The sequence below is a fragment of the Typopeltis vanoorti genome, chromosome 4 (assembly GCF_054136105.1).
Source record: "Typopeltis vanoorti isolate ZY-2024b chromosome 4, IOZ_Tvanoo_1.0, whole genome shotgun sequence".
Classification (NCBI taxonomy): domain Eukaryota; kingdom Metazoa; phylum Arthropoda; class Arachnida; order Uropygi; family Thelyphonidae; genus Typopeltis; species Typopeltis vanoorti.
In genome coordinates, this window is record NC_143552.1 from 103075593 (window position 1) to 103093101 (window position 17509).

General features: G+C 35.5%; 1 protein-coding gene across 1 annotated transcript in view; it reads right to left on the reverse strand.

The window, feature by feature from the left end:
- Window positions 1-918: 918 nt before the first annotated feature.
- The window catches only part of LOC150107564 (transcription factor AP-2-epsilon-like), a 159353-nt gene continuing 142762 nt past the window's right edge, over window positions 919-17509 (reverse strand). The window contains exons 5-7 of the mRNA XM_090392130.1: window positions 17285-17403; window positions 8289-8430; window positions 919-1898 (exon numbers count right to left, since the gene is read on the reverse strand). Coding sequence (XP_090248256.1) covers window positions 1601-1898; window positions 8289-8430; window positions 17285-17403 — 559 coding nt within the window. The 3' untranslated portion in view covers window positions 919-1600. The remainder of the gene's footprint in view (window positions 1899-8288; window positions 8431-17284; window positions 17404-17509) is intronic.

A 17509-nucleotide genomic window follows, 5' to 3' on the forward strand; every position in this document is an offset into this window, starting at 1 on the left:
TACGGTAAACAATTGACGTACATGCACGCTAAAGGGTATTTATTTCCCCTAATATAAATTCGCTACTTATAACTACATGCGCGATACGGGCGGACGTATCATATGAAAAGAAAAGGGTTAGTTTAGTACAGTTTGTAGACCGTGTTATATCGAAACCGCGTTTTATAAGTATCGCGTTATACGAGGGTTACCTGTATATATTTCTCAAGCGCTTAAACAAAAGTGTTTGTGAAAGTAAATGATTTGTCACACGCAAACAGTATGTTACGAAAACCATACTTTGCTTTTTTCTTTATTTACAAACAGAACAAAAGTGATGCAGATGCTTCTGCTTTTTTTAAAAGCCTCAAACAATGCCGTTTGAGATTTCTTACCAAAATTGTAAATAATCTGGAACAGTCATAATTTGGTAATTAACGAAAGTCAATCACCCTACATTAAGTTTTATGTACCACCTCAACAATACAGTAATTTAAATAATTTTTTTCGTTTTTAATAATACAAAACATGACAACAGTTGATACCATAATACTATAATAATAATTTTAATTTTTTACAGAACTTTTTAACAAATACTATTTTTAAAAACAAAACCGGCCGCAGTTGCTTACAATATCTAGGCAAAATAAACAAATCAAACTTATAACTGAAGGAAGAAGGGATTAAAAAAAAAATATTTGTGCTGTCGAATTTTATATATCCCGAATTCTATGATTACAACTTGTACAGAATCGGATACATTCATAACACAGATTGCTCCAGATACGAAAAGAAAGTGCTTCAAAATGGCATCTTGATATGCATATAGGTAAATTACATTTTATATTTCAATTTAAAATCTTCTATTATCAAATTAAACGACTTCTATCAGGAATTATGGAGAAAAGAATAAAGTTACAGAAATTTAAAAAGCATGAAATCAAAATGACTAAATTCCATTCAAAAAAGCGAAAAGTATTTAGAAACATTTTTCGCTTTTTTTAATGGTTGATCTCATCTAATATTTAAAAAAATCGTTGTTTCACTTGTAAAACACTTCCATTTAAGACACGTAAATTAAAAAAAAAAATCGTTTTTTTTTTTTTAAAGGAAGTGTTCTTCGCAATAAAATGGGTCTTTCTAATATTCTATATACATTGGTCAGGAACTTACACGATATGCACGATATGAGTTCTCGTGTGATCCCACTTAACACGAGAATTTCCGTTTGTAATGAATTGTGTGTTTCGGAGGAAAAAGTCGTCTGCTCAAAGTTTAGTTGGATTATTATTTTAAGAAATTTTGATATTTTAAGATTTCATGCTGATTAATTTTTCTTATTTAATCATTTCACCTTAATTCTTGTTATCACCATGACAAGAATACTTCCAGAAAGTTTACTGCTAAGTTTTCGATTAATCTATTATCTTTAAATCTTAACTAAATGAAGCCGTTATTAGGAATTCATCTAGGCCTGGAGTAATAGAAACAGTGAGAGGGAGTGATGAGAGAAAAAGAGAATGCACCAACATTTGGAGCACTTGTGTTTTGAGCACTTGCTGCGTCTGTTTTATATGCAGTCACATGTTATACAGAACCGGGAACTATTGTACTTAAATTATTATTTCTTCTGATCTTCTTTCTTAGTATCCACACCGGAACCTGGATTCCCTACATGTGCAGCAGTTGTCGTTTGATAGCTGCTGAGATGTTTTTCTATATATTTTAGAGATTCGTTCATAAAATTTTGAACAGCTGTCAGTGCTGCAACAATCGCCGGACTTCCGAAGCCGTGGGTAATTAAAGAAAAATGTGTCAAGTGTCGTTGAATGTTTGGTTCCAAGATAATCTGTGGCCTTGTATTGCACAACGGTGAGCGGTCCTGATTCAGTAAATCGATGAAATCCTTCAGGATTTGCCTGGAAATAATAAAACAGAAATTTAAATTCATCATTGTCCAGTATAAGAACGAAATAAAGATAGAAAGTTTATACAGTATATTTGTGCTAGTTTCAAAATATTTTCATTTGCACGGATGATTTTCTTGTAAGTGTTAGAACAAGAAATCAGATTGATCTGAACGTGCGAGCACACGCACGCGCTCGCGCGCACACACACGCACACACACACACACACGCATATTATATATATATTTTCCCCCACCTTTACCCACCTTTACAATGAGGGCAACTCATTGTAAAGGTGAGTAAAGCTACGATCACTATTCTTAGTATTTTCGATAATGTAAAGCACATCTCACTAAGAGATGTATACTGCAATACATTATGGGTGGAGTCACTACCCAGACCGGTTTCAACCTTTTTTCAGGTCTCCTCAGTGAGCAGCTAGACCCTAAATATCAAGGTTTTAGCAATACAGATCCTTATCAACTTTACCTATACAAGTTGCTACAAGGTGTTTTTATTTTGAATAAGAACCTCTGGAGGAGATATAGATGTAAATAAGTTTTTTTACCTTGGGAATATATCTCCTCCAGAGATTCCTATTCAAAATAAAAACACCTTGTAGCAACTTGTATAGGTAAAGTTGATAAGGCTCTGTATTGTTAAAACCTTGGTATGGGAATTAATACCCTTGGAGGGCAATGCTGTACCAATGAAGTTTAACTGAGGTTCGGCTGTTGCTGTTACCCCCTGGGGCGCAGAGATTCGAGAGTTTGAGTTCACTCTCTTAAGGTTTTTGCCTTAAGGGAGCAATTTGAGTCTCTAGGGAAAGTGTTCTCCGGCACGTCCCGCTGATGGGCTTTGTTGGTGAATGCTTTTCTTCGGAATATGAGCGGTTCTGCTCGGTGGTGGTGTGTGGGCGGAAGGCCATCACTGAGTGGAGCCAACGCTGAGATGGACGGTCTTTCGCCCACGATTGAGGCCTAGGGATCGTCCGAATTTTTAGACGGCTTTACCTTTAAAGACGGCAATGCTGTAGCCAATGAAGTTCTAACTGAGGCTCAGCTATTGCTGTTACCCTCCTGCCATGATCAGAGCTTTATATAGCTCAATAACACATTATCCCTACACTGTCCTCTACAGATAACGGGTAAGATGAAAAGAAATCTTGCTTCGCCCCTTTAAACCAGTCCTTATAAGGACTATAACCTTGGTATTTAGGGTCTAGCTACTCACTGAGGAGACCTCAGAAAAGGTTGAAACCGGTCTGGGTAGTGACTCCACCCATAATGTATTGCAGTATACATTTCATAGTGGGATGTGCTTTACATTATGGAAAATACTAAGAATAGTGATCAGAGCTTTAACCAACTTTTATAATGAGTTGCCCTGGTGTTGTACCACCTTTAGACTTGAACGACATTTAGGCGCAAACTTAACTGTTTGCTTACTTGGGATTAGGAGTAAAATAACCAAGTTTATAAAATTACTTGGTAACCCTAATATATATATATATATATATATGAACCAATTCATTATGACGTATGACGCCGGGCCAATTTTTCGGCTAACCTGAACTGCACCATTGGCCTGAACCAGGAAGGTTGCGACGGCAGTATCATGGTATGAGGATTGTTCTCATGGGTATCACTGGGGCCTCTCACCGCCATTGAACATGTACATGCATTGACCATGAATTCTCACCTGAGAATTGTTTTGGACCAGATATTAGCATACATGGTAAAAATGTGGCCAGGTGGATCTGAACTCTTCCATGAAGACAATGTCCACCATTACAAGGCTTTCATTGTACAAGTACGGTTCGAAGAACATATTCAAGTATTCCGTATGCTCTCCAACCCGCCTAATTCTCCTAATTTGAATTAGGAATATGGAATAATGTGAAACACAGTATCTGCCGGTTGTTAATCCAAAGTTAATCCATATAGTTAATCCAAAATACATCAGAATACTTTCTGTGGTATACGAAAGTCAGTGTCAAGTTCAAGAGGGGGCCCATGACGCTACCAGCAGGAAGTTATAATATTTTGGCTCATGAGTGTATACAAGATTAGTTGTTATTGGTTGTTTTGGATCTACGGCCGAAACAACTCAGGCTATGAAACCAGTGCATTATGTCTATTAGCGTAAGTTCTTATGACTGATTTGTCTATCTTGCAAGAGATTAAAAACCCGAGTTTCTGGGATGGGAACCCTTTCACCTCTGTATGAGATCGGTTAACTCACCTAAGGACAGATGAAAAGTCCTTATAAAGACTCTTCGCGTATTCGATGGGATTCAAACCCAGGTCTTTCCAACCAAAGGGCATCGTTGATACCAGCTAAGCTAGGGAGATTCCTGGTGTATATAAGAAAATTGTTTCGTCCAGCTGTTAATGGCATCACAATAAACCACAATCGCATACGTAACACATAAACATGAGTATTCCCCCGAATCAATACTAAAATACTACAATAAGAATACTGCGGTTTATTGAAAAGTGTTTCTATAAAAGTGTGCAAGCATCAATGTGATCGACTACACGATAATCTTCTTATAGATTACTAATTATATGAAGAGCCAAAGGCTTCCATCTTTCTCAAATAAAAGCTAATTAGCTCCTGTCAACTGTTCATTCTTTTTATCACGACTCGACAAGAAAATGCATTTTTTTAGATCTTTTTTTTTTTAGGCATAAGAATTATCTTCAGATACCATTCATATTGTGCCAATGGTCATAAATTCTAATAGATTTCCAGGTAGGCATGTCTGAAAATTATGCAACGATTTATCTTGTTTCGAGAACAGTAGGATTAATTTTCGGCAATTTGTTGATATTTTAACGGTTCTACATAGAAAGAACTTTCAGATGATACATTGGTATAGCAGTAAACATTTTGTTACAGAATTCACACTGGGTAGCAAGTAAATATCCATAATCAAGCGGAGGAGAAACAATGCATCACATCTGGGATAATTATCTAAAAATTCTGTCAAGCATTGTTTGTTTATTTATTAAACAAATTGAGAATTGATTAAGTCATTTAAATACTTTATCTATTTGATGTACTTTCTGAAGTTTATGTTGCAATTTCTATTCATTCATTTTCTTTTAATCAACTCTGCTCCTTTTGCATTAAATTCAAAGTTGTATTCATGCTAGTGAAGCGCTTTAATTCACTTTGTTCATCGGTCTTTAATTAGGAACAGTCGACTCGCCTTAATCTAATTTCGTCTTCTTGATCATGCCTTTTTTTATTGAAATTTCCGGTTCGCGAATTTCCTTTCAAGTAGGCTTCTTTCCACTACAATTCCTTCGCGATAATTGAACTGTCATTACTTCTCTCACCTGTCCTTAACTCGTGCTTTCTTATCGCATGCACATTAATTGTACTGATTGGCTCTCTTATGAGTGATGGGATCGGTTTTCCTTACATGCACCCATGCACAGAGAAAGAAACAGAGAAGAGCATGAGTGTATCAGTTTCTTCACTATTCCTTAAGTATTGTGTTCTGAATTCACACCATTTTTGATTGACCTGTAAGATCTTATTCAATCATATTCCAATTTAATCGTTGTTAACCAAGAAAATATTTACAAATGTCCTGAAATTGCATACAGTATTCCATAGAATAGAATACGTGTATGGATAGTTGAAAACTATTTATAATTTCTTACAATATGGAATTGGGATAGAAATTTTTCATGGTTGAACGAAAAATAATATAGTAATAGACTGATGATTTTTTAGTAGACAATATCATTCTTTTTCAACCCATCCGTCTCTTAGGATGGCGATGGGTTGAAATCTGCAGCATTCCTCCAAGAGCAAGTACAGGGTGGCCATAAAATAACTTTCCCACTTTGGAGGCATCTGTAGCTAAAACCAATAAACGGAATGAGACCAAATTTTATATTGAGACTTTTGAAGGCATGGGGAGATGATTTCCGCGAAAAAAAAAGATTTAGTACCAAAAGTCGCCGACAGGGGAATTTTGGCGCTGGCGGAGCCGAAAACAAGCAGATAATAACATCAAAGGCAGATAAAATGGAATAATAACATTTCGACGGTGTAAGCGACAGTCGCGTCACTCATTCCAGCTGGATACGTGGCGCGTAACAATGATAATAACAATAATAATAATTAAACTAAAACAACAACTTGCGAGAGACACAGAAATTAATGTAGTGATTGAACTCACAGGAAATAATGTTCTATTCATCAGAATCAGGGTCCCCTGAACCATATACACGATTTTCAATGTGCTGATCTTTCTTGTGTACAACAAATTGCATCCGGTGTGTGACATGCTCTACAGCTGAGTGTAAGGAGTCGGATTGAATGTTCATAACAGCCAATTGTATATTCTTTTTCAAGCTATGCAAGTAGGGAAATAGCTGGAATGAGTGACGCGGCTGTCGCTTACATCGTCGAAACGTTATTATTCCATTTTATCTGCCTATAATGTAATTATCCGCTTGTTTTCGGCTCCGCCAGCGCCAAAATTTCCTCTATCGGCGACTTTTGTTACTAAATCTTTTTTTCGCGGAAATCATCTCTCCATGCCTTCAAAAGTCTCAAAATAAAATTTGGTCTCATTCCGTTTATTGGTTTTCCCTTTTTGGAGATGTCTCCAAAAAGGGAAAGTTATTTTATGACCACCCTGTACTTTAAGCCTGTAGATCTGTGTATTAAGGGGCCGGTTTGACTGTTCTGAAAGACGAAAAAACCGAGTTTCGGTGGGGGGGGGGGGTAAACCTTCCGCTTTCTGTATGAGATCGGCTAACTCACTAGGTTTTTAAAAGATCTGATAATTGGTCCTCATATCATAGATCGAATTCGATCTTTCCAACCAAAAAAGTGGTCTATACCAACTGAGTTACCAAGGCTCTTGATAATATCATTAATAGACGATGATAGTTATAAAATGCACGCACAATATTTGTTAAAATCGAAATTAGAATTAAAAAACATATTTCTACTTTTCCGGAACTTCTAGAACCTCTTTGCTTAAGCTATAACATCGTCACAGAGATTCTTCTTCCCATGCTCTGCTACATGTTTTGTAAGTCTCAAATGAAAAAATAAATAATTACATAAAATGTTCTTGGTAAACTTATTTCTTATTTGAAAATTCAATTCATTCCTTCGACAACTTCAAATCTGCAGTTTATGTGTCTTATTAATGATTTTCATTCTTTTTTAAAATTAAACTTTAAATTAAATACATAAGTTTCGACTCTAGAATTTCTGATAAATTTATTTTTATTTTGGTAACTTCATTCATTTTTTAATAATAATATTAATGTAATCATTGTGTGAATTCATGACACATCAAGGATTACATTCTCTTTGAATGCACTTTTAATTTGAATTGAATGCTTTTTTTACAGTAAAATTTACGATAATCCCAAGCTCAAAGAAGTTTTTGATTGTACTGTTTCTGTACCATCAATGAGTTAGCTTTAATAGTTTCATTATTTCGCAATTAAGTGTTGTTTTGTGCACACAGAGGAATTGCTCCTCGATTAATATAATTATTTATGCTACGCTAAACACGTGTAATAGTGTCAATGCAATATGCAATGGTATACTATGCATGAACACTGTCAGTGCATGATAGGCGGGCTCTTTAAAATATATCTTTCTCCCCTGCGACATAAAATAAATTTTGAAATATTTATTGTGCTGTTCTATTTTATTGCATTTTTCGGTGCTTCGATCCAGGGCAGGATGGCTTACTTCCGGAGAATTGTAGTCTGAGTATGTCGGAACACGTAGATCCGATATGAATAAATCGACTTCTTTTCCCCCCGTACTCTTGAATACCATTTCGTCTGTTATTTGCAGTTCAACTGGATGGATCGGAAATCTTATAGCTATTGCTCTATTCATTTATTATTATCATCCTGAGGATGACATATGGATACTAAAATAATAAAAAAAAATGTAATGTGCAGTCGTTTCCGGTTAAAAGTATAGTTGTCGGTATGTATTGTATCGTATTGTCAACCAAATAAGTTGTTCTAGCAGAGATTTTCTAATATCAAGAAAGCTATATTGTCCTAAAAGAGATAACCTTGACAGAACATCGCCAGAAACATTTATTGCGCTATTACTTAAATATTAGTTGATCTTATTTTAAATAAATGTTTCAATGATATAGCGTAACGGAGAGTTACAAGTACTTGACGTTTGAAGTAAGGTGATAAGGCTTGTAAAATGCATTACATGTATTATTTAAACGTTGACAGATTTGATAACATGATAGCATATTAAAATACAATTTTTATCTGGCGCTAAACTATCGTTCAGCATATATTGGTTTTACCAGACGTATCTTAATAATAAGTATAAATTGAAAATAACTCATTTCCAATTAACAACAGTCATTATACTTACTTTGTTGCCATAATTAACTCTTTTCTCCTGTACATTTCCGTCGGGTCTGAATGACTGCGGCCTAAGTATTCAGCCACTTGGCGAGCTGGAAACTCCGTTTCACAGACGTAGCCAAAATCTCTAGCAAGATGAATGGCTTCTCCTGTATATTTAAAAATCATAAGAAATGAATAACTTTAAAAACGAAACAAAGAAAAACATTGCATAAACTAATTTCATTTAATTGTTTTTAAAGCTTCCATTCTCGGCGCGATAGCAGTTTTTATTATAGTACAGAAATGGCATTCCCTAAAAAATTCGAGTCTTCAAGGTTTAAACACCTAACTAATGTAAACATTCATCCACACTACTACTTAAAGTTATAGAAAAGTACTTGTGAATCACTAAGCGTAGAGAGGTTTCTTTCTAAGCACTCGGAACGTCACAATATGGAATGAAATATATTTCCTCCAGATTTTACAATTCTTCGGGCATTTTAAACAATTTTGATATTACGAAGTTTGACAGAAGCGCTGTGGTGTAAACAAGTGTTCTATAGTTGCTTCGAATCCATTTAGAATAACGATTTATGGACATATTATGATCATCTCTGTAGCTTAGTTGAAAGGATTCCCTGTTCAAAACTCATTTAGAAGCCTAAAAAATTTAAAAGGGGTCGTCGACGAAAGTAAATCAATCTGTCTCATATGAGGGTGGTTTTACCTCCACAAAATAGAAAACCCAACTGGAAAATACGTACAATTAATTAACATAGTACACCCGCTCTAATGCCTTACCTGTTCAGGCGTAATCATAAAACAAAAACGACATTAATACTGCGATCAAATTTCAATTACCTTCACATGAGAATAACTGAATAACTGAATCTTGTACGACATCTGCCTCAAAGTAGTATTATTTCATGCACAGACTGGTGTGGGATTGAGCAATACGCGCACATTACTTTTTTTTTTTTTGACTTAGTCAATAAGGTATACTCAGGGCTGACGTTACCATTTAGGCAAACTAGGCAACCTCCTAGGGCGCAAGCCATGAAGGGGCGCAAAACTTCAAGCTATGCTTTGTTCATACTTTACTAAAATATCAATATTAAATAGTGATATATGATTTAGGTATCGATTCTTTTTCCTTATCCCTTACACATCACACTATTTTACTATTTAACTCTTGGTTCTTTTTTGTTCCTTACTTAAATGATTTGAACTTACCACTATTTAAAATTCAGTTAAGATAAATATTTTAAAACGTTAACATTTCAAAATATTAAATTTCAATATTTTATAATTTTTTTTGTAAATGAATTATAACAGAGAATTTTCAAATTAATTAACAAAGAAAATAAAAAAGCCCTATTAATTTTATTATTATTATTATTATTATTATTATTATTATTATTATTATTATTATAACGGTGTCTCCATGGAGTCAAAACACTCGTCGCGGGAACCCCACATCGACACACTAACCATTATGTACACAATACCTATCATACTTCTCCTTAAATTTATTCACAGATGAAGCATTCACAACCACCTCTGGCAACGCATTCCACCCCTTCACAACTTTCCAAGTAAAAAATCTAGTCCTAACATCCTTCTTGTCCACACTCTTAAATAATCTCCAGGGATGGCCCTCGTTCTCTCACTTCCTGCACTGGTCTTAAAAATGTCATCAGTATCAATCCTGTAAAATCCCTTTAATAACTTATATGCTTCTATCATATATCCTCTCCTACGTCTATCAGCTAGTTTTTTGAACCCATAGATCTTCAATCTATCCTGGTAGGGAACATCCCCCCCGCAACAATCTTTGTAACTCGCCTCTGAATCCTCTCTACCATTTCTTCATCACCAAGAAATCCAGGTGACCAGATCTGTGCACAATAATCCAAATTCAGTCTTATTAATGCCCTATAAAGTGGAACAATAACTTCTTTATCCCTGCTTGTTCATCGACAACCATGTAATTTGATGTGATGTTTTGGCTATCTTTGCAATATGACCTTTAAACGTAAGTTCTCTGTCTCCCAAGTCCCTTGCCTCGTCAACTTCTTGCAGTTCAGTTCCGTTAATATAGAAAACAGCATGTGATCTTATCCTCCCGAAGTGCATCACCTTACACTTAGCCACATTAAACTGACAGCCGCCAGCCTATTCAAGTCATCCTGCAAGATATCTACATCATCTGAATTGATTATCGCACTTCCAAATTTTGCATCATCAGCAAACAAGTGGACATTTCTCTTCAATGTATTCCCAATATCATTGATGTACAAATTAAGCAATAGAGGACCAAGCACTGAGCCTTGAGGTATACCACAAGTAACTTGCCTTCTCCTGAACTCAGCTTCTCCGTAAACCACTCTTTGATATCTGTCCACCAGCCGTCCTTTAATCTAAATCACCATCTTCGGATCCATACCCATTTGCTCTAATTTATGCAACAGAGTTCCGTGTGGAATCTTGTCGAATGCCTTTGCAAAGTCCAGTAGTATCACTGAGTAAGGATTTCTTTCATCCAACTCTATTGTTACTTTAACATAGAAAGTAACCAAGTTACTGAGGCAAGACTTACTTTTCACCAAACCATGTTGTCCCTTATAAAGTATCATATTGCTGTCCACCCAGTCCTGAATTCTAATTTTTACCAATTTCTCCAAAACCTTAACCACCACTCCAGATATATTGATTGGTCTAATTTGCAACTTCAGTCTTGGAGCCTCCCTTGTGCAGTGGAATTATTTTCCCCTCTTTCCACTCTATTGGCACTTTACCAGAACTGAGGTTTAAATTAAACAGCCTGGTTAGAGGAGGCGCTAATTCTCTTGCACATTCTCGTAACACATGGGCCGATATGCCATCTAACCCAATTGCAGTGTTAGCATTAAGATTCTATAATATATTAAGCCTCTATTTCATCTATCTCTAGACTCTCATCAGTCAATGACACATTTGGCACTGCACTATCGCAACCAAGATGGTACACGTTTGTAAAATGATCACTAAGCAACTCAACTATTTGATTTGCTGCTGTTATTTCTCTACCATCAACACTTTTTAAAGTAATTTTTCCATGGTTATTCTTCCTTTTACTTGTCACATAGCGAAAGAACTCCTTAGGGTTTTTTTTGGATTCATCAGCTAGCTTTCTCTCATAAATTAGCTTTGGCTTTCCTTACCATACAGGTGACTCTCTTTGCTTGTACTTTGTACTGCTCATGGGAATGCTCATCACATTTTTCTTTATACTTCCTCCAACCTTTTCTTTATCTGCAACTCTTGCTTAATCATATTATTCATCCATCTTACTCCTACTTTAAATACTCCTTGAGAATCTCCCACGCATCATCAACATCTCTCCCTTTCAAATTCTCATGCCATAGCATTGCTGAAAGCTGACTTCTCAGCTTGTCATAATCACCAGCCTTGTAATTCCACATATATCCCTTCTTAACAGAATATTCAGCACATCTCCCAGGTCAAGACCACATGATCGCTTTCCCCAAGTGGAGACAGTGCAACTAAATTACTTATTGATATGTTCTCCGATGTTATGACCAGATCTAACACTCTAGAATCTCTTGTCCCTTCCATTACATGCTGTCTCAGGTAGTTATCTCATATCAACTGTATAAACTCCATATCCTTTGTTCCTTGTGACCATTCCTTCTCCCAATCTATGTCCCCAAAGTTAAAATCCCCCATAATAATTATTCGACTTTCACTCATCGTGCTAATTTGCTAATACATACGACATTCTCCCTTATGTATTATCTACATTCTCCCTTATAGATCGTTCGTCCCTATAACTGCAATAATCTCACTCGCTCTATCTTTCTGCAATTTCACAGCCTCGGTTATATCCTTAATCTTTGACCCTGGATAACACGCTTTAATTACTTTACCATCCTTAACACCCTAAATTATAGAATCCCCATACAGCACAATACATACTATCTACATTCTCCCTTATGCCCCTTGGATTATAGCAACAACCGATTACATATTTCACCTTGTTAATCTCCATCTCACACCAAACCGCCTCGAATGAACTGCCTCTACATATCTGTCACCTTGAGGCACTTCTACCTTTTTTGGCTTTAATGCTTCCTCTATCATTAGTAAAATCCCTCCTCCCATTCTGTCATTTCTGTCCTGCCTGAAAATACTGTACTCCTTACATTCAATCCCTATAACTATATCATTCTTAGTTAACCAAATTTCACCAATTCCTATAATTTTTGGCCAAGTTGTACCAAGTAATGACAAAAATTCTTCGCACTTATTCCGAATACTTCGAGCATTAGTATACATAAACTGCAATACTCCCTTCCTCCCATAATCTCCCTGTGTGTGAATTAGCCGACTCTGTATACTGTTAATTTTCTGCGAACAGTTAATCCCAAATTCACAGCGCTTAATGACCTTAGTACTATTTAAAGCTGACTCTATCACCTGCCTCCCTAGAAAATCCCATTTCCCTGTTTTTGACCATTTACTCTATCCTTTATCAATAAATGTTCTAAATGCCAAGCGCCCACTCCATTTAAGTGCAAACCATCTCTCTCTTAAAATAATCCTTCCTTTTATCAAACTCACCCCAGACATTCATAAAATGAATATTCAGTTTCATTTCTTTGCAAAAGCTTTTACACAATCTTGACATCATTCCATTTACTATAATTGCTCTTCTATTTAATTCATCACTGTCAAATCTTGGTAGCACACTCATGATCTTTCCACTCTCGCTCTTTGAATTCATTGCTCTCATTAAATCCTTGAAATTCTGTCTCACAGAAAATCTTTCGCTACCTAGATCGTTCGTCCCTATAACTGCAATAATCTCACTCGCTCTATCTTTCTGCAATTTCACAGCCTCGGTTATATCCTTAATCTTTGACCCTGGATAACACGCTTTAATTACTTTACCATCCTTAACACCCTAAATTATAGAATCCCCATACAGCACAATATATTTTCTGCTCCTTCTTAACTTGACATCCTTTATCCCCACTGATGCTTGTTTTTGTCCCTCGTCTTCTCCCACATTCTTTTGTATATCGCTCAGCAATCTCTGTGTATGTATTTCTGCACTATTTATTCCATGCATACACTCACTTAATCCATTACTAAATAATCTATCATTCTCATTCCTTGTCATTCTTAATTTCCCCCATACTTTCTGTTCCATAAAAAACATATTGGAATGCCTGAAAGATAGACTATACAATTTGGTCAGATCAAAATTATGAAATATATTACAGTCATTTAAAAATGTCAGTTCCTTTGTCACAGAAGAACCTGCACAACACAGCCCACTCCACATGCCTTCATCAGCCACACTGGGATACCGCTGTATAAAAAAGAATGTCTCCTATGAGACTGACGGCATCCAACCGTGAAGTCTTGATGATCACGCAAACTTGAGACGTTAGACAAACCAGATGTATCATCATATATTATACTAAAACATCGGTGTCCATACGAGTCAGTTAATACAGGCAAAACATTTGATACACCAGAAGATGTGAAATGGACTGCGCAATCTTTCGTTTCCACCCTGACATCAGATTCTAGACGTGATACCATGGACACACAAGATGATAAAGATGTCAATCAATCCGGACTGATATCCCCAGCAACCACAGAGGAAACGGTTAACCCAGATGACATATCAAAACCAGAAAACAGAGGATTGATGTCATCACTACCGAAGATTTTGATTGGCAGGTGAGAATTAACTGTAGGATCAGTAACTGAATGGGACAATACACTGGCATGAACACATTCATATGAATTGATGACAGGACCGTTGTCATCACTACCCAGAACTTCCATTGGTAGGTGAAAATTAGCTCAGAATCAGAAACTGAAAGGGACAACACACTGGCATGTACACATTCACCCGACAGCTGGCCCTCAGCAACCAGATCAAGGCCGCTGGAATGTTGATTTAAATGATCATACTCATTTGGCAAGTGCGACTCCTTTCCCCCAATGACACCAAGTCATCCATAACACTGTCACCCTGAAAGACAATTTTATTTTGCTTAATGTCAATTAGAAAACATTTTAGTTTATGAAAAAAACTTGTAAACTTTGCCTAGGGCGCAAAATAACTTGGCACCGACAGTGGGTATACTCCATTTTATCTACATTTTTGTACGTATAGAATTATTAATCATATTATCTGTTGCTTGTCTTCCTCCTATTATGCTTTTAGGCTCAGGTCATCTCTTTCTCGTCTTCCATTTATTTTAAATTTATGTACCGATTTTAGCAATCGACTGTTAATCCATTTGATTAGATGTGCTGTCCACTTTGTTTATTGGTTTTTGTAATGAGAAATTAAAATTAAAACTTTTTTTATTGATTTTTTTGAAATTTGCTTCATGATTTCGAAGAGTATAGCCAAATATTTTCTGAAGATGTTTAATTTCTACACTTTGGATTATTTTTATTTTATTTATCAGTCTTTCCTTTATCCGTCCTTGTTTGAATTCCAGAATAAGGTTGGCTAATGCAAAACGTATAATTTGTTTATAATCTCTTATAATCTGATTCTATGTTTGTTCTAAAATGGTTTAAATGTATAATTTTTATACCATTTATTTTAATAAAATTTGAAGATTTAATGTGTGCTTTTTTCATCTTCAATATGATAGAGTATATTCTAAATATTCGAAGCAATTTACTGCAAATATTTCGTAATCTATCAATTTTACGCTTTACTGAGTTTCTCTTTTGAATATTATTTTTTGTTTGTTTGTTTATTTATTTCTTTATTGAATTTTGGATTCTGTTATTCCTCGACCATCGTAGCCTATTAAGTTCAGTAGCTTGTCACAATCAAGCAACTTGATTCGTAAAACTAATGTAGGAGAACTATTAATCATATCTAGATAGTTTGTCTTTTGTTAAATCAAAACGTATTTTCTCTGGACCATTTGTCTGTTTTGGCGGGATTAAAAACCCAAGTATCCGGTAAGGAAATCCTCTGTTTGAGACCAGTTAGCTTACTTTCAATTTGAAATGCCTTGATAAAGTTTTCTTTCCTATAAATATGCGATTCAACCACATATCTTTCCAACCGAAGTGCATCGTTGATAGTGAGTGTGTTACAGAGAGTGTGTTGTGCTATTCAATATAATGATTTTACTGAGCCTTGTAAATCTTCTTCTGATGTAGCTAGTGCGGTAAGATTTGTTCATCTTCAAATAATAATATATCTATCATTGTTTCTTTGTTTGTTTTTATTCCAAATAAGTTTGTTGCTTTCAAATCTTATTATTTTATTTAAATATACGTAGGCTATTCAATAAGTAATAAGACTATATTTATACGGAAAACAGATTACCTTTAATCATCATCATTTACATGGTCTTTTTCGAAGTAACTACTGTGAGACGCGATGCATTTGTCCCAGCGTTGCGTCCGCTTTTTAAACACACGTCGGAGTCCGTTTTTTGAGAGTACTTTCAAAACCGCCTCCGCAGCTTTTACATATGCTTTGTGTTGCATTCGAAATGGCGGCCTCTTAGTGGTTTCTTGAGCTGAGGAAACAGCCAGAAATCGCACGGTGCGAGATCAGGATTGTATGGAGGGTGTGGTAGGATATCTGTGTTGTTCTTCTGCAAAACGTCCACTACACAACCAGCAATATGTGGCCTTGCATTATCGTGGTGCAATACGAAGCCATTCTTCAGCAATGGACGCTTCCTTTTGATGCTTGATGATAATCGCTGCTGTGTTGATCATTGGCTCTGTGATGGACGTTGAAGGTCTTCCCTCACGTTCAAGATCTTCCACATTTTGCCTTCCTTCCTTAAAAGTTTTATGCCAGCGAAAAACACTTGCCCTCGACATTGCTTCATCGTCGAAAGCTTGGCGTATCATGTTAAAAGTGTCCGATGTCGATTTTTGCAAACGCACACAAAATTTAATCGCATAACGCTGTTCCAAGGACGCTTCCATTTCGAAGACTGGTCGCACCTCGTAGGCGCGCCGATGAGCACTTGCGTTTAGTCACGTGACACTCTGGCACATCAGCCCGTATACGCCACTATCAATCTCTTTTGTTAATACATACAGCAACATTTCTTTATTCCACAGAAATTAATATTGTGATGAGTGGTTTCGCCACAGTAAAATTAGTCTTATTACTTATTGAACAGCCCACGTATATTTAAAAAGTAGGAAGTGTGAAGTACAACATTGCAGTTTCCCTTGATCCTTATTTTTAACTTCTTTCTTCTTCTGCTACTGCTGATGTTATGTTTTTTCTGTATATATTTTTCGAACTGATTTAATTTCTTTATATATTTCTTGATATGAGCTGATTTGATATATTTAAATGAGCAAGTTTGTTTAATGATTTTTGTTAACTCCGCTAAAAGCTTTTTTATTAGCAATATATGTATAATTTCTGTTAGAATGATTATAATAAAAATAATTCACACAGCGAAGTTAGTATGTGACTTATGCACTTTCTGTATATTATCGCAGCTGCTAACAAACAAACAAATAAAAAGCAATATTTCGCTTACATCTCCACAGTATCAAGCACTTGTACCTTCATGGATACTAGATTAAGGAATGACATGGAGTACCACATATTAAATAAACTTTATTTATTTATTTATTTTTGAGAAAATATAGTCTTTTAACATTTATTTTTCAAATATACATTTGAAAAATAAAATATTTCCAAAAATTAAAATCTGTGTAGCCTCTGTGCTTCTTGCTATTCTTCAGTAGGACGAGGGTAACTTCGAAAACTTAATACTGTACTAAAATGTAGTTCAGTCTCATTTTTCGTGTTTATCAGATAAACAACAGTTTATCTGACAAACAATAGTTATTAAATTTCTTGTAATCAATTTTCTAATATGTACCTTTAAGGGATGTTCAGATTTTGTTCAGAATACAATTATATGATCAGAAATTTTATTTTGATCATAATAATTGTATAAAATATCTACAAATAGAAGAACATACCTTCCACAAGCGATGTTAGTAACGTGACATTGGCTGCTTTTCTTCTCCCTGCAGGAAGATTTAGTCCGATTTTTTCGAGCTTCTCCCTTAGTGATCGTCCTCCATTTTTCGACTTGGCTCTTTAAAGGAAAAAAAAAAAAGCTCAAATGAGATAGCTCGTTATTGTGAGGGATGAATAATATTTTTTAGCTTCAGTAATTATTCTCTGCAATGATTGTAATATAA